The sequence below is a fragment of the Hippopotamus amphibius genome, chromosome 4 (assembly GCF_030028045.1).
Source record: "Hippopotamus amphibius kiboko isolate mHipAmp2 chromosome 4, mHipAmp2.hap2, whole genome shotgun sequence".
Lineage (NCBI taxonomy): Eukaryota > Metazoa > Chordata > Mammalia > Artiodactyla > Hippopotamidae > Hippopotamus > Hippopotamus amphibius.
This window is the reverse complement of record NC_080189.1, coordinates 187,420,339-187,441,674: the sequence shown is the minus strand read 5'-3', so window position 1 is coordinate 187,441,674 and position 21,336 is coordinate 187,420,339. Positions and strand designations below refer to the sequence as shown.

General features: G+C 56.9%; 1 protein-coding gene across 8 annotated transcripts in view; it reads right to left on the bottom strand.

The window, feature by feature from the left end:
• Nucleotides 1–6,976, bottom strand: part of PACS2 (phosphofurin acidic cluster sorting protein 2) — a 63,749-nt gene extending 56,773 nt beyond the window's left edge. For all 8 annotated transcript variants that reach the window (XM_057731887.1, XM_057731879.1, XM_057731881.1 and 5 more), the window contains exon 1: nt 6,820–6,976. In XM_057731887.1, the coding sequence (XP_057587870.1) occupies nt 6,820–6,938 (119 nt within the window). In that variant the 5' untranslated portion in view covers nt 6,939–6,976. The remainder of the gene's footprint in view (nt 1–6,819) is intronic.
• Nucleotides 6,977–21,336: the final 14,360 nt, after the last annotated feature.

Genomic DNA, 21,336 nt, shown 5'->3' with positions numbered 1-21,336 from the left:
ACGCTTCTCAAGTAGACAACAAAGGAAATAGATGTGAAGACCGCTACAAGCCAAGCGTGACATCAAGGGACAGGTATCAAACACGACACCGCCAAGCGCCGAACACATAAGCCTTTTCAGGACAACGTGTGTGAACACGGGCTTCAAACAGAGCCTTGGAGCAAGTTCCAAAACATCGTCGTGAGGACCTGGCGTCATGCTGACCGTCCTCTGTGACAGCAGCACAGCTGAGTTGGAAATGAATAATGGAAAAAAGAGAAGAAATGAATGTGGCAGTGGAAAAATAACTAAGGGAAAGAAACCATACATTTGAATATTAAGAAACTTTGAAATAATCCATCATGCCAAAGAAAGAATAATGGAAATTTTAAAAAAGATTTTAAACTGAATGATTCTGTATGTAAAAGCTTGTGAAATGTAGCCAAACCATTACTTATTTCATAGCTATAAAATCTTACGTGAAAGGAAAGGAGGAAAAAATAATGAGCTATGTATTTATCTTAAGAAATTAGAACAAGCTCTCCAGAAAATGGGCATAGAAGGAAATTACCTCAACATAATAAAAGCCATATATGAAAAACCAAAAGCCAACATCGTTCTCAATGGGGAAAAACTGGAAGAATTCCCTCTAAGAACAGGAACAAGACAAGGGTGTCCACTCTCTCCACTATTATTCAACATAGTTTTGGAAGTTTTAGCCACAGCAATCAGAGAAGAAAACGAAATTAAAGGAATCCAAATTGGAAAAGAAGTAAAATTGTCACTCTTTGCAGATGACATGATATTATATATAGAAAACCCTAAAGACTCTACCAGAAAACTGCTAGCACTAATTGATGAGTTTAGTAAAGTAACAGGATACAAAATTAATGCACAGAAATCTCTTGCATTCCTATACACTAACAACGGAAGAGCAGAAAGAGAAATTAAGGAAACTCTCCCATTCACCATTGCAACAAAAAGAATAAAATACCTAGGAATAAACCTGCCTAAGGAGGCAAAAGATCTGTATGCAGAAAACTTCAAGACACTGATGAAAGAAATCAAAGATGACACAAACAGATGGAGGGACCTACCATGTTCCTGGATTGGAAGAATCAACATCGTGAAAATGACTGCACTACCCAAAGCAATTTACAGATTCAATGCAATCCCGATCAAATTACCAATGGCATTTTTCACAGAACTAGAGCAAGAAATCTGACGATTTGTATGGAAACGCAAAAGACCCCGAATAGCCAAAGCAATCTTGAGAAGGAAAAATGGAGTTGGTGGAATCAGGCTTCCTGACTTCAAACTATACTACAAGGCCATAGTGATCAAGACAGTATGGTACTGGCACAAAAATAGAAAGGATGATCAATGGAATAGAATAGAGAACTCAGAAGTAAGCCCAAACACATATGGGCACCTTATCTTTGACAAGGAGGCACGAGTATACAATGGAAAAAAGACAGCCTCTTCAATAAGTGGTGCTGGGAAAACTGGACAGCAACATGTAAAAGAATGAAATTAGAACACTTCCTAATACCATACACAAAAATAAACTCCAAATGGATTAAAGACCTACATGTAAGGCCAGACACTATCAAACTCCTAGAGGAAAACATAGGCAGAACACTCTATGACATCCATCAAAGCAAGATCCTTTTTGACCTGCCTCCTAGAATCATAGAAATAACATCAAGAATAAACAAATGGGACCTCATGAAACTTAAAAGCTTTTGCACAGCGAAAGAAACCATAAACAAGACTAAAAGGCAACCCGCAGAATGGGAAACAATAATTGCCTATGAAACAACGGACAAAGGATTAACCTCCAAAATATACAAGCAGCTCATGAAGCTTAATACCAAAAAAGCAAATAACCCAATCCACAAATGGGCAGAAGACCTAAATAGACATTTCTCCAAAGAAGACATACAGATGGCCAACAAACACATGAAAAGATGCTCCACATCACTAATCATCAGAGAAATGCAAGTCAAAGCCACAATGAGGTATCACCTCACACTGATCAGAATGGCCATCATCACAAAATCTGGAAACAAATGTTGGAGAAGTTGTGGAGAAAAGGGAACTCTCCTGCACTGCTGGTGGGACTGTAAGTTGGTACAGCCACTATGGAAAACAATTTGGAGGTTCCTTCAAAAACTACAAATAGAACTACCATATGATCCAGTAATCCCACTCCTGGGCATATACCCAAAGAAAACCATAATCCCAAAAGAAACTTGTACCATCATGTTTACTGCAGCACTATTTACAATAGCCAGGACATGGAAGCAACCTAAATGCCCATCAACAAATGAATGGATACAGAAGGTGTGGCATATATATACAATGGAATATAACTCAGCTATAAAAAGGGATGAGATGGAGCTATATGTAATGAGGTGGATAGAACTACAATCTGTCATACATAGTGAAGTAAGTCAGAAAGAGAAGGACAAATATTGTATGCTAACTCACATATACGGAATCTAAAAATGGTACTGATGAACTCAGTGACAAGAACAAGGACACAGATACAGAGAATGGACTGGAGAACTCGAGGTATGGGAGGGGGCGGGGGGTGAAGGGGAAACTGAGACGAAGCGAGAGAGTAGCACAGACATATATATACTACCAACTGTAAAATAGATAGTCAGTGGGAAGTTGTTGTATAACAAAGGGAGTCCAACGCGAGGATGGAAGATGCCTTAGAGGACTGGGGTGGGGAGGGTGGGGGGGACTCGAGGCGGGGGGGGGAGTCAAGGAAGGGAGGGAATACGGGGATATGTGTATAAAAACAGATGATTGAACTTGGTGTACCCCCAAAAAAATAATGAAAAAAAAAAAGAAAGAAATTAGAACAAGAACAGCAAAATAAAAATAAAGAGCATAGGTGAAAATAAATAAAGATATGAACATTCATTTTTTAAAAAACAGATGAACCCTTGGGGAGATAGATCAGAGTGTGGATGTCCACCTGCATGAACAGTCAACACGAGGAACTGAAAGGAGACAGCTCTACAGGTCCTCAGGCGTTAAAAAAAATAATAACAACAACAGGAACAACTTTTTGCCAAAAAAGTTGAAAATCTGGACGAAATTAACAAATTCCCAGAAAAACATATTTCTAAAACTAACTCAAAGGTGGGGAGGGGGCAGGTGGGTGTCCTACAATGACTGAATAAGTTGAGCTAGGAGTTACATTTGCCCCAAAGCAACTCCAAGCTCAGGTTCCTGTACCGGTGATTTCTCCCAAACGTTCAAGGAACAAACAAGTCCTGTTTCACACTAACAATACCACGCAACAGCTCATTCTGCAGGGTGTCTTGGCACCAAAATCTGATAAGGGCAGTCGATGAGCAGGAGATTACAGACCCTAGACAGAGATGCAAAAGTCCTAGGCAAAATCTTAATCTCCATTTATCCACATGCAGGAAGGGGACCACGGCATGACCACGCTGGTATTTTTCCAAGAGTGGAAGGTCAGTTTCCTGCTGGACGATCCACTGACATAATTTACCGAATCAGCAGTTGAAGGAGAAGGACCACGTCAGGCTCTTGATTAGACCCAACACCATGCACAGCAAACGCGGAGTGAGACCCCAAGGAGGAACCGTTGCGCAGCCACCAGGACGGCCGAAATTGAAAAGACGACAACACAGAACGTGCACAGAATGGCTGGCGGCCGTTCAAGCTGGTGCCACCACTTCGGAAAGCTGGCAGTGCCTTCAGAGTTAACACACGCCCACCTCCCCTGCCTCCTGAAGACAAGTGGGAACACACGGCCCAAGCCCTGACCGCGACGTTCACAGCAGCTCTGAACACATCAGCTCCAATGGAAATGACCCCAACACCCACGGGCAGGAGCAGGTTCAAACCCTGTGCGGATGCCACCAACACGGAGAGGGAGCATCGGGGCTGCCGTGGGCCCCGCGTGCTTGGCACTCGCCTGCGGGGGGACTGAGACGTCCCCGACCTGCCCATCCTGCGGGCTGTGGCGGGCCCGGGCGCAGGGCTGCCACGGCTCACACTTCCAGCTGAAGGCCCTTGCGCGAGTGTGACCTCAGCCCCCCGTGGCCTCCCTCAGCTGGCAGAGGACGCCGACGGGAGGATGCAGAGGAATGTGAGTGCACAGTAAGCCTGTGGAAAGGTGTCCAACCCCATAAAATTAATTCATAAACCTCAACAGGAAGGAAAATTAAGGGGCAAAGTGCAAGGGTCCAAAATGCCCCAGACCCCACGGAAGCCGGGGTGGGGGGGCCAGAAGACGGCTTTGGGAATCCCAGCAGGGGGCAGGGACTGGAGGACACCAGGGCAGGGGGACACTGGGGCGGGGCGCCGTCTGCTCCCTCGAGGAAACCCACGAAACCAAGCCTGCCTCTGTCACAGCCCCAGGGGCCTAGCACCAGCTCTCGGGAAGAGCAGAGAGCTCTCCTGCCACCACGGAGAAGGAAAGACCACAAGACATGACCAAGGCCAATGCTGGGTGCACCTCGGGAGGCATCACAGGCCTTGCAGAAACAGCCAAGACGCGCAAATCAGCAGAAGAGGGTGCTTTCAACATATCACCGAGAAAGGATTACGGGCCCCTAAAAAGCTGCTGAGACTCCAGGAGGGGGGAAAAAGGAGAAAAAAATTGGCAAAAGAAATGAACAGGAATTTCGCTGACGAGGAAGTACAAATGGCCTACATTAGTAATCAGAGAAATTCAAATGAAAACCACAACAGCATCTCACACCCACCAGACTGGCAACAATTAAAAGTCAGGCAGTGCTGGCAGGAACGAAGGGCAGCGGGCACGCCGGTGGGGGCCGGAGCCGGCACAACCGCTCCGGGAAGCCTCCTGGTAGAAGCCCCGGCGGGCACCCCCCAAACCCTCCCGCCAGCAGCACGCCCACGGGGGCGCGTTCGTAACGGGCCCAAACCCGGGGACGGCCACAGGTCCCCCGACGGAGCAGACGTGCTGCTGCCTCAGGGAAGGGATGGCGCGCAGCAGCCACAGCGGTCCGCTCGATGCCACTCAGCAACTCAGAGACCAGACGAGAGTGAGACCGGCCAACAGGCAGAGAGCGCCGTCCCCTCTACATAAAGTCTCCAAACGAGCAGAAAGAACAGCCTGTCCAACGAGGCCTGCTTAGGGGCACAAGCAGGGGACCAGCAGCACCTTGCGGGCAGGGGTGTTCTGTGGGTTCCGCCCCTAAGCTCTGTGCCTGCCCACCCTGACGGCCGCTCAGCCCCACACCCACAGAACAACCCGCCATGCCCTTCCCCCCACATCCCACCCAGGCACAGTCGTGAAACCCCCAATGCCTAGCACTGTCCAGCCCCTGTGCCCACGTCCTGCCCCACGCCTGCCCCACACACACCACAGTGGGCTTCCTAGCCCAGCTCCACAGTCCAGGCTCCTCAGCGCAGCCCCGGCCCGCCTGCCACCTCCCCCACCACCTCCCTCTGGTTAAAACTTCAGTGGTCTTTCCAGGCACCCCAGCAGTGGGGGCAAGCACACCACTGCAAGAGGTGGGGGGGGGGGGGGGGCGGGGCATGGTGATGCAGGAGTGACAGACAGGAGAAGCACGGCGGGGAGGGTCCAGGATGACCCTGGGCTGTGGGGGCCCGAGACTGGGCCAAACGCCAAGACGGGGAGTGCGGGGCCGGGCGGGCCTGCGGAGGTGCGCAAGGCTGCCCAGCGAAGAGCAAGCAGGTGGGTCTCCCAAGGCCCCCACAGGTCTGGGAGCAGCACCCATCCTCCCCACTCGGGACACGGCTCGGGAGGGCCACCCCGGCACCGCCCCCAACACCCGGCTCGCACACCTGCTGAAGGAGCCTGGCACAGCACGCCCCCCTCGGCACACGCTGGCCACTTCCTCTGGTCCGGCCAGGAGGTCTCCCCAGGGAGAGCTCCTCCCTGCCGCCCCCCTCCCCGCAGCCCTCGTAGGCTGGTGTCCATTCCAGAACCAGGCCCTGGTGTGAGTTTGTCTCTCTCCCCCTCAGCCTGGGAGCTTCCTCAGCAGGGAGCACTGGGTCAGGAAGAAACCCGCAGAGCTTCAGGCAGGCAGGAGCAGGGAAGCTGCAGGTCTGAGTAGAGTCGGGACAGCCACAGAGCTGTCCTGTGGGTGAGCCTCAGCCAGCTGCACCGCTGGGGACAGGGCACCTCCCCACCGAGTCGCCAGGGCAGCGACTTTTGCGATGGCAAATTTAACAGCATGATGCAAGGAGCAGTGTTTACGTACCAGGAAGTCCCTAAATTACAGGGCTTCGTGCAAACAGGCAAAGGGCAGATACCCCACCCCACCCCCCCACCCCGACCCCCGCCGGCCGGAAGGACACAGGGGGTAGGGCCAGACCCTCAAAAGGACAAAGGATGAAGGAGTACAACTGTGGTCCCAGGTCCCAGATTTGTGTGTCCTCCGGACGCTGCGTGCCCTGAGTGACTCCCGGGCCACTCGGGCTTGACAGTGTGGCTGGACGCAAAAGGAAATGCACGGTACGCGGTGCAGAGAGGAGACACCCTCAGCCAGCTCCACCGTCACCGCATCGGTAGGCAGGTGCAACGATGCCGGCTGGGAGCCGGCCAGGTGAGCGCCCGGGCGAGCCTCGGGGGACCGCGCGGCCGGAGAAACCCGGCGCCGCTCCCTCCGCTGCGCGGGACCGGGACCTCAGGGACCATCCACGCATCGGGGGCCGCCCGCAGAGGAGGCGCGTGCCCGAGGAGGGGCGCGGAGGCCCCGGCCCCGGGGGGCGGCCCGGGCGCGGGCTCCCCGGCGGCCGGGGCGGGTGGCCCGCAGGTGCGCGCGGGGACAAAGCGGCAGGCGGGCGGCGGCGTACCTGGGCACGCAGCTGGGGCTGGAGCCGTCCACCTCCCAGGTGGCAAACAGGTTCATGGGCACCGGCGTGTTGAGCGCGGCGGGCGCCCCGGCCAGGCCCGGGCGGCCCCGCTCGGCCATGGCGCCGGCCCCGCCGCTCCCTCAGCGGCCTGGGCTGCGGGCGGGCGGGCGGGCGGGCGGGGGCCGGGCGCGCGGAGGGCGGCGGCGCGGTCACATGGCCGCCCGGCGGCGGGGACTGCCGGGCGGGCGGCGGACGGGCCCGCGGGCGGCGACCAGGCTGCGGCCGCCCCGCCCCGCCCCGCCCCCCCGCGCGCGCGCCCCCGCCGCGCGCCCCGCCCCCGCCGGCGCCGCCCGCGCCCATTGGCCGGGCGGGCGCGCGCGCGCCGCCCCGGGCCCAGTCGCGGCCCGCGGAGGGCTCGCCGGAAGTGAGGTGCGCGCGCCCCGCCCCCCGCCCGCGGCCCGCGGGAGCGCGCGCCCGCGTCCGCGCGCAGGCCCCGCCCAGAGCGCCGCGCCCCGCCCCCGGGAGAGCCCCTCCCCGGGAGAGCGCCCGGGCCTCCGCGCGTCGCTGCCCCCGCGCGCTGCCCGCGCCCCCTGGCTCCCTCCAGCCCGCTGCCGCCCCGCGAGTCCCCCGCAGCGACCCCCGGACCGCCGGGCCCCCGCACCGCGCGTGTCGCCCGGGGGCTCGCCCGCCCCGCGAGCTCTCCTCGTCCCCCCGCCGTCTCCGTGTAGCGACTCCCCCGGCGGACCGCCCGGGCGGGGCGTGATGCCTCGTGAGGACCAGGGTCGCGGGTGGCACGGCCCCGTCGCCCCCCCAGGTCCGGGAGCTCCTGCCCGCGGGCGCACTGGGGCGCCGCACAGGCTCGGCGTGCGGACGGGCCCTCCGTAAACCCCCTCTGGGGCGTCCTCGTTCCGCCTGAGCCTCCCTGTCGTCCAGCAGTGCCCTGCCTGCGGCGTTTACACAGGACAGTGGAGAACAAATGTCTGGGGGCAGGGGTGGCTCCTGGCAACCGTGGGGGTCGCGGTGAACTCGGGGACCCCGGTGAGGCGGAGGCAATGACGAGAGCGACCCCCTGGGCCCATGGGCAGGGCAGGGAAGGTCAGAAAGGCCCCAGAAGAGAACATCCAGCTTTGGGGGCCCAAGGAGGGGTCCCCTCCCCCCATCCTTTTGGCGGTGGTTCTGATCAGTCACCAGATTCTGCTGCTGAGATTTAGGAAAAGCTTTCCTGGCATGTCTTCTGTTTCTTCGCAGCCGCAGAATTCACGGTTGCTTTTCTCTCTGGTTCCTGCCTGCGTCTCGTTGCCTACCGAAACGAGCCCAGCCCAAGCAAACCGACTTTCTTCCCTCCCCCTTGGGGTTTACCATCCAGCGCCCCTGTTAGCTCTTTCTCCTGCAAAGGACCCCATGCTGGCTCCCTCCTTTGTAAGAGCTCAGCCTCCAGCTCTAACTCCCTGTCTGGAGCTGCGAACAGCTGTGGCTGCTTAAAGCCAGGGTGGCACTTTGGAGAGAACAAGAGAATCTGTGTTTCCACATGTTCCTGCGCCTTTGGGGTGGTACAGCTGAAAGCCACGCGGGGCTGTCTGTCCTCGGCCAGCTGACTGGGTATTGTCTTACATCGCTGCTCCTGCCGGGCAGAGTGCCTGTGGGTCTCACACCTCTGAGCTGGGAGGAGGGAGACGTCCAGCGAACGGGTAGCAGCCCCTGTGAGGACAGGGGCCCACTGACCTCAGCGTTTGGCGTGCTGCGGTGCTGGACAGTGAAAGGTGAGGTGGCGTCAAGATGAATGGGCCACCTGGCCCTTTGTGTCTGTGTGCACTGGCATCTCCCCCAGGAGACGAGTATACCTGGGGGTCAAGTGAGGAAACATGGGATGATTACGCGGTACACAAGGGGGCTCGACACCAGCTGCCTGTGCAGTAGAGCTGCTCCTCCTCTATACCAGGCTCCACTGTGAGCCCTTCAAGGCTGGGACAGCCCTGTCCCATCCTCATTTTCCGGACAAGGAAACTGAGGTACACAAAGTTATGCAGCCCCTAAGGGGAGGAGCCAGGGCGTGGGTTCACACAGTCTGGTCCAGAGCTGCCCCAATAACTACGACGGTGGAAATGGTTAAATCCCTCTGTGAGGCAGGAAGGTAGAGACTGGAGATATGCTGTGTACTCTGTGCCTGTGACTTTGTTTACATTTGTTTGTTTTTTAAGTTGAGACCATATGGACACCAAAGTGGTAGTGGTGGTGAGATGGACTGGACAGATAATTGCTTTGTGATGAGTCACTTTTTTGGCCAGAACCTGTCCATGCATTGCCACCCTCTGTATTTGAAAATGACTCTGGACTGTGCGTCCCAGGTTGACTGCTGTGAAAGTGGGAAGGGCACCCCTCCAGCTGGCACAGTGTGACACCCCCCCCCCAAAATGTTTGGGAGCATAGCTGTTCTTTCTGATGGCTGTTTCTTTAAAACAGGAACTTGGTTAAAGAGGAAACTCGCTGGACAAGTGGAGTGGTGTGGTTGGGGAGGAAGCTGGAGGAGAGGGTTGTCCAGAGCACTGAGGTCCCAGGAGGGCACCCTGAAATCCTTTGCTGAGGACCCGGCAGTGCGCCACCTGCCTGCCAAGTCTTTCCAATGCATCAAACTTCCCAAACGGGGCAGTAGGACTCCCCGCTGTGTTGAAGGCCCCCGCGCCCCCCGTCTCCCTGCAGATGGGAGAAGGTGGAGGCTGGCAGCCCCTTTCCTGCAGTCCCAGCCTACGTCGCCGGGGGGCCCTGCGCCTGCAGGTCTTGCTTTTCTACTGGGGCCTCTGGACCTCTGGCTCTGCAGTCTCATTCATCTGTCCAGCCCAAGTTAAGATAAATCACCCCCGGCGCGGGAGGCAATGAGGCACCTGGCAGGGCGGCCCCTGCCAGCAAGGAGCTCCCCTCCAGGTGCGGACACCCCGAGGCTCCCCTAGGGCAGGAGCCTCAGTGCATATCTTCCCGCACCTGGGGCGCGCGCAGCGTCCTGGGGCGCGCAGAGGCGGTCAGGAGGCTGGTGTGTTCCTGCGCCCTGCAGCCTTTGGAGCTGCTCCCGCCGCTCAGGTGAGTGGCCAGGGCCTCCTGTAGGACCCAGGCACCCGTTCAGCTGGATGGCTCCAGCCTGCTCCAGCCTGCAGCTTGGTGGCATCTTCTCTTCCTGGCACAGTACTGGGGGAGGCACACAGGGGTGGAACAAGACCCTGGCCGGCCCACGCACCCATCAGACGCCTAGATGTGACCTCTGTCCCATCCACTCCTGTGGGTGGAGGACAACCCGTGGCCGAGGCACCATCACTGAGGTGGGACAGAAGATCTTCACGGAAGGCACAGCAGATGACGAGGAGTGGCCGGGGAGGCAGCCTTCTTACAGAGAGAGAACAGCTGGGACCTCCTGGCACAGGGCAGGTGCGCTGGGAATGCCATGAGCGGAAGGCTGTGTCTGAGGCGCTCTGAGAAGGTGGAGCAGGATGGTGGGCATCTGGTACCAGAGCCGCAGGGGTGCGTGGACTCAGCTTGAGGGCAGCACCAGTACGCCACCTGTAGATATTCAACACAGGGTTGGAGACTCAGACACTTAGGATGTGCAACCCAGCTGAGCTCCGTGAGCTAGGATGGCGTCCAGCATCTATCTCCCTGGGATGCCCGCTAAGGGGCTGGCGTGGAGCAGGCACCGCACTGACCACTACTGTTGACTGACCGCTAGAGAAGCTAGAAATCCAGGATCTGCCCAGTGAAAACGTCTCAGAGCTGAGTGGAAAGGCTCAGACATTTGTTCATTTCATAAATGATCATCTGGTCACTTTCAACATAGGAACACAGGAAAGAAAAAGCAGAACCTGTTTCTCAGCCCCGCAGAGCGAGCATTCTCCCAGGGAGAGGATAGGAACAGGTCAGCCAACACACAAAGACATTGTACTCACCGACAGCAGGTGTTGGGACTGACGGCGTGGTCAGGGAGGTGACGTGGGGCTGAGGACAGAAGGACAGTGAGGACCTGAGGGGAAGGGCAGCACCAGCCCAGGAGCCCCATGGAGCCCCGCCGCTGGCTCCGGCTCTGCAGGGGTGGAGCCTCCCCAGGAGTCTAGGGCGGGCCTGCCCGCAGCCTGGCGGGCGTTACCAAGCAACAGAGAACAGAGACAGCATCACGGGAAAGGCACAGAGGGGTGTGTACAGAGGCCAACAGCACATCCTGCAGTGCTCTGGGGGCGCAGAATAGAGCACGTGGGAGAGGTCGGCACAGGGCCGCATCTCAGCAGCCTTCTTCTACGCGTACACATACTTTTTAAAAATCTGGGTGGAAGTACACCTACTGTGTTTTTTTCACCTAACAGCACACCATGAGCATTCTGTTGTATCCTTAAATGTTCTTCTAGAGTGTGGTTTTCAGTGGCCTTTTGGTGTTCTGTCATGTGGATATGCTACAATCTGTTTACCCAGATGTCCATTTGGGGGCGTTTAGACCAACCTCACACGTGTGGTGAGGCATTAGTGGTATCGCATTAAAATGGTCAGTTAGTCCTTAAGATGTTAGTAAGAGGTAATGTTTTAGTGGGAGGAAGGAAGTGGTTCTACTGTCATTATTCATAGAATTTGGTTATATCCTGAGAAAATGCAAGAGAAGAACCTGGAAAAGTGCTGTTACCAATCAGAACAAAGACCAGTACAGGTGTAAGATATAAAGGGACTGTCCATCCCCCGAAATAGCAAACAATAAAACAAAATACCTCTCATGGCAGAGAGAGCTGGTTGACCCCAACATCTGTCCTCTTCCCTTCCAGGGGGACACTGCTCTCGATTTGGAGCTGGACACAGGACTCTGAAGAGGAGAGGCCCCCTTTCCCAGCTTTCCAGCAGAAGCTGGGGGCCTGTGGTTGGGTTGCTAAGGAGTATTTGCATGTGTGGACAGCAGTGCCTTGGGAGGAGTTTCTCGGGGAGGGGGACTCATCAAGTGCCCCCCGCACGTGGACAGGCCCCAGACGGTCAGTGCGAGGGGCTCGTGGGGAATTCGTGTCAACCTGATGGCCATGGGTGCCCCGATTAAGCACTGTTTCTGGCTGTGTGTGAGGGTGTTTCCAGGTGAGATCAGCACTTGAACGGTGGACTCAGTAACACAGGTCTCCCCCCCCGCCCCCCGTACAGGTGGCCTCCCCAGGCCGGGTGGACCCCCCAGTGCGGGTGACCTCCCCAGGCCGGGTGGACCCCCCCCCCCAGTGTGGGTGGCCTCCCCAGGCTGGGTGGACCCCCAGTGCAGGTGGGCCTCCTCCACCCGCTGAGGGTCTGAATAGAACGGAAGGTGGAGGGAGGAGGGATGTGCCCTTTTGCACCTGCCTCGCTGTTGAGCTGGTCTCGCCTCACCTTCTGGCCTCAGGCTGCGAGGGACGCCATCGGCGCCCCTGGCTCTGAGGCCCTCGGGCTTGGGATGAATCACACCACCTGCTTCCTGGGTCCCCAGCTTGTGGACGGCAGCTCGTGGGACTTCTCTAGGCCTCTGCGATCCCAGGAGCCAACTCCTCACAGTAAAGCTCCCAGCAGGTGTGCATCCTATGCGTTCTGTACAAGGAGCTTGAAAAGCGGATGTTAAAGTTCACCTGCAAGAAGAAACACGTGGTCGTACCTGAGAAACTGCCCTGTGTCTTCTCGCCCATGAGACGGGGTGACTACAGCGCCCGCTCCACCCTGCCGTGGCGTCAGCCGCCGGGGCGGGGGCTGCGGCCCAGAAGGCACAGGAGAAGGGGGCCGTGCTGCTGTCATCACCACCTCCAGGCTTTGGAAGAAGAAGGGGAGCTATCCTACCAGTATTTAAGTGTCTCGTGAGATGGCAGTGACCAAAGCCACGCCTGTCACTGCAAGAATCCAAGAGGCGATGGGTAGCCCAGAACAGGTGGAAGGATGGCTCTTCTCAAGGCTGCTTGCAAGAAAACCAGGTGTGAGCCTCCCTCGTGACAAACACTGACATGAAACCCAGGTGGATGACACAGCTAAAACAAAAAGCGCCAAATACGGCAAAGCCACCTCTGGACTTGAGGGGAATTTCTTTTTTTAATTAATTAATTAATTGGCTGTGTTGGGTTTTCATTGCTGCTCAAGGGCTTTCTATAGCTGTGGGGAGCGGGGGCTATTCTCCTTTGTGGTGCGCGGGCTCCTCATTGCAGGGGCTTCTCTTGTTGCAGAGCACCGGCTCTAGGCGTGAGGTCTTCAGTCGTTGTGGCACATGGGCTCAGGAGTCGTGGCTTGCAGGCTCTAGAGCATGTGCTTCAGTAGTTGTGGCGCACGGGCTTCGTTGCTCTGCGGCATGCGGGATCTTCCCGGGCCAGGGATTGAACCCGTGTGCCCTGCACTGACAGGCGGATTCTTAACCACTGCACCACCCGGGAAGCCCTTGAGGGGACTTTCTGAGCATAGAAACACTCTAGGAAGTTTCTGGCTGATAGCTGGGTGGTATTTGTGTACCTGGAGGGGTCCGTTGTCTCCAGACCCCAAAATCCACTCAGCACAGTTAAAAGGCCAACGGGAGGGGGACATCTGTAATGTAAGTTGTAGGCCAAGGCCAAGGGCGGTACCCTGGGCACGTAACTGCCACCTACAAATGCATAGGAGCAGTGCAGTCAGGGAAAGGCATTCCAGAAGACCAGCAGATGGTGGCGGGCTGGCTGGCAACCACGGGACCCGAACCCCCACGTACGGCGCTGCCCGTCCTGCCCTGAGGGTTTGCGGACTGGACCCCGGGATCCCTGTGATGGTGCTGGTGGGTGCCGGTGCACCAGGGGGCGGCATCAGGACCCCCAGTGGAGGAGGGGTAAGGAGCCCGGCGCCCTGCAGGTGGCACTGCCCTGCAGCCACATGTGCACCTGGTTCCTCGGGTCACCTTGACCTGTGGGAGCCGCGTGTGCCCAGGGCCCAGCCAGCTGGGCTTCTGAGAGCGAAGCCTGGAATCAAGTCCACGGTCGCAGAGCTGGGGGAGGTCAGGCCAGCCACCGCGCAGCCACCCCCGGGACATACAGCTGTGTGAAACGGTAAGTTAAAGCGTGGCTAAAAGCAGGCCGTATAATACAATCCTATTGGGTTAACGAAACGTGTGTGTAAGTGCATGTACATGTAAAACATGTATTTACATGTAAAAAATATGTATTTACATGTAAGTGATTATGCATGTAAAAGACCTATTTTCAAAGTACAAGGAAAACAGGGAAGGGCAGAAATGAATCTAAAGTGGTAAGAAACGATCTCTTTGCCGGGAATTCAGTTGATTGAGCTTTTTTTTTTTTGCTTCTCCTCATCTCATCCTTTCTCTTTGATGAATATATATTAATTGTGCAACAAAAGTAAGGGAAAATAGTAGCCGCTTCTGTGGTCAAACAGCACACGCGGCCTGTAGAACACAAAGGTGCCAGTGAGATGGGTGACCGTGTAGCTTTAACAACATGGGGGAAGCTCACTGCATGGGAGTGAGTGAAAAATCAGGGCGTGTAGCTGAACAGACAGCACACCTGGGGCCGGGGCAGCGCGTGGGCGCCCTCCTGCCTCTCACCCGGGGTTGTTCTGGGCCCTGAGAATCAGGGGCACCTTTCAGGTTACATTTTAATACTTTTCTGTGTTCCCTACGATGAAAATTGTGTCACAATAAGCCAGTACAAGAGTTAAATGTTGGAAAAGAAAGGAAAACAGCAAGGCCCTAACACAGAAATCGACAGAGGACACTCACGGACCTTCACAGGAGGTGGAACTCAGTGACGGCAGTGCCCGTGAATCAACGTTCAACCTCCGTGCGGTTCAGATTAACGTGGGAATGATTTCTGGTTTTCCTGAGAATTTTATTTGTTTTCCTTTTTTTCTTTTTAAATTAATTTATTTAGGCTGTGCCATGAGGCTTGCAGGGTGTTCTTTCGTTCCCTGACTCGGGATCGAACCTGGGCCCTTGGCAGTGAAAGTACGGAGTCCCAACCACTGGACTGTCCGAGAATTCCCTCTTTGTTTTTCTGATGGTTTACAAATAACAAACATGATTTTAGCACCTGAAAGCAACACTATTTCTCAAGCAGAAGAAATAACGTCGGGCCGGAGATGCGCCCCGTGTGGCGTGCTGTGTGCAGATCTGAGCAAAGAGAGACCGAGTGACAGCATTTTTCAAAGATCGGCGTGGGTGGTGCGGGACACCGGAGACGGAGGTCTGGGGCCCCAGGGGTGCACTGCCGCTGCCTGCGGTGGGCCTGGCTGGCCGCTGAGAGCCACAGGGAGGATGGTCTGGAGGCGCCTGGTGCCCGCTTGGGTTTGGGGGGACGAGGAGAGAGGAGTAAAACCAGCTCAGGCCTGGAAACTCCCAGGAGAAAGAGCAAAGTTCCTAAGGGGGAGACACAGCACAGAAAGCAAACACACAAAGGAAGCACAGGAGAGTGTCTCGGGTGTGGCGCCGTGAGCGGGGGGCCTGGTGCTGTGTCGTGCACTGCAGAGCGACACTGAATCACACAGACACAGCACATCTCCCGGGAAACTTCCAGACACTGCAAACTAGGGAGAGGCCCCTGACAGGCGTGTTAAGGTGTAACTTTAGCTGGGACGGCGGAATTAACTGGAGCCACAGAGAGTGACACATTCACCCCAAGGGCTGTCTGCACGGGCTGGAGGGCGGGCCTGGGCTTCCTATGGCCGAGCCAGCCCAGAAGAGAGCGGGTGCAGGGTGGTCCACGTCCAAGGAGGAGAACTCACCCATCCAGCGAATAACTCGTAGATGTCTTCGCCTTTGGGGAAGATGATGTGTTTGTATATAATACTAAATTTTGCAGTAGGCTGGGGGTTTGCAAAAATAGCTTCAGCTAAAAAAAAAAAAAAAGGTCCAGTTGTTCTACTAACGTCACACGCTGATTTCTCTCATCCAGTGTGACCCCGGTGCAGGGGCTGCGTCACTGTCATGCTGTCCCTTCCCCAGGTCCTTTCTTCTTGGGATATGTATTGGGGTCACGGGGGTCGGCCAAGGCTTGGAGACGGGAGGACCTCCAGGGGACCCTGGTCCTTGACCTTGGGGTACACTCCCCAGGGAGGCCGGGTGCAGAGGAACCAGGCGTTCCTCTCTTGGATCTTCTGGACCTTGAGCCTGACTCCCGATCGGGGCCCTCAGTGTGGCCCCAGGGATGGTCAGGGGAGGCGACACCTTGGCTGTAGGTGGCCACAGAGCCAGAGTGTGTAGCACCCATGGCGTCCTCAGACTCTTCCTTTGTGCCAAGTCCAATCCTTATTAACTTGGCCTTGATGACTGTTTCCCAGCTGGTGAGGACGGGGTGATTCCTAGCTTGCTAAACTGTACACGGCTGGCCGCTCCTCTCCCTGGCCACCTCTGCATGTCCCCAGGTGAAGGTCCTCCCGACAGTGGAGGAGGCACCTTCTCTGAGCAGGTGGAACCAGGAAAGGCTCCGCCCCCGAGAGGCAGCAGCCACGCCCCTCTCCCGTCGTGCTCCCAGCGACGCCTGCTGTATCTGTGGACACTCCAGATGTCCGGAGCCCAGGAGCTGTCCGGCGGGCTGCAGAATTCAGGCTGCAAGGAGCTGTGGAAAGGGGCCAGGCCCCCACCCACCCCCTCCACGGGAGGGACCGGAGAAATGCAGCGGCGGGGAGGAGGGGCAGCTGACCCGCTGCACGAGGGACCCCTCCTGCCCCGGTGCAGGCGGGAGCTCGTGACCCACTGCATTGCCCCAGCAGGTGGGACACAAGGGCGCTGGCCCGCGGCTTCTGTGGCGGAAGATGGACTGCCCCACCCCACAGCGACACATGATGAGGGTGGGCGGACAGGGACATAGGCTATTTCCTTTCTGCCCCCACCCCCACAATGCTAGGATGGAGGTACCATTACCTCTGTTATGCAGACGAGGAGACAGAAACTTGGAGACTCACCTGCAGGCGGAGCTGGTGATTTTTAGGTGAGGTGATGGGAGCCTGGTCCCCTCACCTGCGCTGAGTGCCACCCATGGGGGAGTGTTGTAAGTGTGTTACTGACCAGACTTATTGGCCTCCTTAATCAACAGAAATTGATCGGAGGCCAGGCAAGATATTCAGGCAGGGCTTTACTGGGGACAGGTGGGGTGGGGTGGGGAGCGGGAACAGGTGAGAGGTTCCCTTGCTCGGCTTCCTGAGGAGGGGGCGAGATGGTTCCTTGTATGGGGTGAGGGTGGGGGCGTGCCCAGGGGGCGGGCTGGAGGGGCGGCTTAGGTGGCTCACCCACCCCTTTGGTGGTGGTGTGTGCAGGGGGCACGTGCAGGACCCTGCTTTTGCTCCAGGCTCCTCAGAAGCAGCAGTTGGGCTTTTGGGCCTTTTGTATCTTGTTGTCCATAATTGGCCCCGCCTGGGCACGCACACAGTCATCTACAGCCCCTTATAATTCCTTTGTGTTCTGTTGCCCAAGGAAACGTTTGTTCAGGTGCAAGCACTGCAGCAAAGGGTCCCAGGTCCCCGTTGTCTCAGAATTGTCTCAAATATACCTGAGATTTGTTTTAATCAGGGGTGGTAAGGGGACAGACACAGAGACAACTGCCTTTGAAAGAAGGTGCCCGAGAAGCAGGAAGACAAAGAACCCCACAAAGCCTGGAATAAAGCCTGGAATCCTATCAGCACCTGATTACATCAAGGTATGGGCCCCCACCTGTGTGACGGACAAAAAGAAAATAAAATTCTCTCTGAATAACAAAAACATCCCCCAGAGCCTTGCAGTTTTTCTTCACAATGATCATCATTTATTCCAAAATTACCAGGTGTGCCAGGAAATGATTTCACACAAGCCAAAAAAAGGGACAAGACAGATTCATAGGTCGCCAATATTGGAATGATTAGAATAGACCTTAAAATGTGACCAGTATATTCAGGAAAACAAATTCCAAACAATGGAGAATTTCATCAGAGAACTGAAATCTAAAGAAAAAGAATCATATGGAAATTCTAGAACTGAAATAAACAACAGAATAGATGGTTTCAGAAGCAGATTACACACAGCAGAAGAGAGGATTAGTGAAATGGAGATTACATAAGTAGAAAATACCCAGATGGAAACAAGGAGGGGGAAAAAAAGTGTAAAAATACAGAGATTCATAGGACATAGTAAAAATCTAACATGGGTGTAACTGGACTCCTAGAAAGAGATTTAAAAATTATAAAAGCATCCAGGAAAAAAATTGTACCTTATCATCAAAGTGCAACAAAAAGATAAAAAGCAGAATTTTTCAGCAGAAATGGTGCTAGCAAAGACCATGGAATAAGCCTTGAAACTGCTGAAGGGAAATGACTGACACCGTCCCCATCCTCCCCTGGGGATGCCGGCGGCGCAGGCCCCTCCCGCCGGGCCTGTCCCCTCTCCAGCCTCCCAGCTGCTCCCGCCTGTACCCCCACCACGGCCGGCAGCGGCCAGCTTGCAGGTCCCTCGTGCACCGGGACTCACGTCAAGCCCCCCCACCCTCTCACGTCCCCACCTCGGGGGTCCACACCACGCACGCCTGCGGCTGTGCAGGCCCCCGGCCAGGGTGAGGGGCGGGCACCCTCCTCCAGGTGCCCCCATCTCCCCTCACAAGGCCCCGGGGACGATCCCACCCCTCTCCCCGCTGGATGGGGAGGAGAGAAGCCACCTGCCCCCAAGGACTCCCGGCAAGGAAGGCAGGTGTCTCTCCAGCCCCTCCCCCCTTCATGCCTGCACGGGGGACCCTGTTGCCGGAGGGAGGCCCCGTCCAGCCTGGCGCTCTGGGTGGGGGGCTGGGAGCCACCGCCCTGACTCTGGGGCCCAGCGGTGGGCAGCCCCACCCCACGCCCGCCCGGGGCAGCCTCTCCTCCTTCCCTCTATCGGGCGACAGGTGTGGGAGGGAGACAGCCGTCCAGTGTCCCCTCAGCTGCTCGTCTGGGGCTGGCCTGGCTCTCTGTTCTGGACACTTTCCTCCTCTGGTGGGTGAGTGAGGCGCTCTCAGGGCCCCGGGCTCCAAGTCTCTCCTGCATCGGCCGCGGCGGGGTCCCCTCAATGTCCCCCTCCCTCGGAAGCCTGCAGGGGTCTGGGCTCCCGGGTGGTGCTGGCATGTCTGATGCCCTGTGCACGTGTCAGGTCAGATCAGGGGGGTGGCCGGTGGTGCGTTTAAGCATGTTCCAAGTCCTCCGGCCTCGGGTGTGGGTTGGACGCCCAGACGGAGCTGGGGCAGTGACAGTGACGGTGGGTCGGTCATCAGAGCCTCAAAGCGTCTATCCTGCGGCCCCCAGCCCCCTGGCCGTGGGGAAGCCAGACACACCCCTGTGAGGACACTGTGGGGGGCCGCCAGGTGAGGCTCTCAGGCCCCACCAGCAGCCACGTGAGGGCACTTGGAGGCAGACCCCCGGTTCCAGCCAAGTCTTCCGAGGATGCGGCCCCGGCCGACACTCTGACCGCAGCCTTGGGAGACCCCAGGCCAGAACTGTCCCACGAAGCCTCCCGCAGACCCCCGACCCAAGGAAACTGTCGGATGGTAAAGGTCTGTCATCTTAGGCGGCTAACGTTTGTGGTTATCTGTTAGGCGGCGACTGACAATTAACATAGCAAAAGTTGGCCAACCCACGGAGCAGTATTGGACTATGAGGTGGTCATTTCACAGGACAGTTTGGGGGATCAATTTGCCCATGTGTAGCATGCTGAGGGCAGGAATACTCTGTGGTCCAGCGATGCCCCCGGGGTCTTCCCTGGGGAGCTTCCACGTGTGCACGGGGGCTCAGACAACGATCGTCACGGCAGCCACCTGTCGCCTCGGCAAAAATCCTACTCCGCCCTTCCGACAAAAGCCTGGGTCGCCCTGACCACACGTGCACGGTTTTCTAGCTTAACTGGCTGCGCTGAGGGCAGCCGCCCCTCCCTGGCAGGTGAGGCACGGCACACGGAGGGGCCTCAGCCGTCATGACAGACATTCACTGCAGGTTTATCATACAATATCCTCTTGTACCTGGTTCCAGGAGTCTTGTAGTTTTTTGTTTGTTTTTTAATATTTATTTAATTGCGCTGGGCCTTAATATTTATTTAATTGCGGCTCGTGGGCTCCTTAGTTGTGGCACGTGAACTCTTAGTTGAGGCATGCACGTGGGATCTAGTTTTCTGACCTGGGACTGAACCTGGGCCCCCTGCGTTGGGATCACAGACGCTTAACCACTGTGCTGCCGGAGGAGTCCCAGTCTTGCAGTTCTGTTTCTACTTTCAGCATTTAATGCCACTTGGGATTTATTTTTAGAGCAGTGTGGGCTTGGGTTCCATTCACCCCTTTCCTCCTCTGAACGGAAACCCCAGCACCTTTGAAAAATGTCTGGCTTTTCCACAGTGACTTGAGGCTCCTAAATTTCCGTGTATAGTTGGGTTTGCTTCTGGACTCCTGGTTTTATTCCGCTCGTCCATTCCACCCGTACAAATACCATGTGGTTTAATGGATGTAACGATATAATACTTTGATATACAGAAAGGCAATTTTCCTCTCCTTAAGTTCTCTTTTAGGGTTTTCTTGACTATTCTTGTGGAGTACCTCTTCCAGATGGCTTTAGGATCAGCTTATCAAGCTATTCAAAAATCCTGTTGACATTCTGGCTGGGATTAAATTGACTTGACAAAATGACCCGGAAAGAGTTCAGGTATTTACATTGCTTTCAAGCGGGAATGGGGCATTTTCTGATTTAGTTAGAGCTCCTGTTAGGCCTACAGTCAAGGTTTAGAGTTTTTAGAAAACGTGGCCTTGGGGAGCTCCCTGCTGGAGTTCCCCGCTGGCCTGGCGGTTAGGAGTCCGGGCTCTCAGCGCCGCGGCCAGGGTTCAATCCCCGGTCGGGGAAGTGATGACACCGCGAGCCGCACGGCAGGAAGCAGGTGTGGCCCTGCGCGCTCCTCTTCGGGCTCACCGCCGGCGGGTGGGAGGGCCACGCAAGTGTGGCTGTCGCGGTACCCGCAGGCGGCGCGGTGCCTGTCAGGCGGTGGGCGGGCCTCGGCGGGGGCTCACGACAGGGAGCGGGGGCTCCCGGGGGCTGAAGGACGCCGCCGGGCGCAGGCCCGGGAGCCCGGAGGGGCCGAGGAGCCGGCCTGCAAGCGCCGGGCGAGGGGCGCGCGGCCCCGGGCCTGGGTCTCCAACGCTGCGCCGCGCCGCGCCGCGCCGAGCCAACCGCTCGCCGAGCTCTGCTTCTCCCGCCCCGCCTGAGGCCCCGCCCCCCACCCCCGCTCTCGCTCCTCGGGCCCCACCCACAAGCCGCGGCCCCGCCCCCGCACGCGCCCCGCCCCCGCCGCGCGGCCCCGCCCCTCTCCCCGCCGCCGGCGCGCCGCCGTTGAGGCCTGTGGGGCCCGCGCTCTGAGGCCCGGCGGCCGCGTCCCGGCCTGGAGGTCGCGGGTCGGAGTCTTCGCGTCTTCGCCGCGGCGCCGGGGCCCGCGGCCGTCCCGCGGGGCGCGGCCGGAGCGGGCGGCGGCGTCCCGGCGCGCGCGGCGAATCTGCCGCTGCGAATCGGCGGGCTGGGCGGCGGCGGCCTCGCGAGAGTCTGAGCGGCGCGGACGCGGCGGCG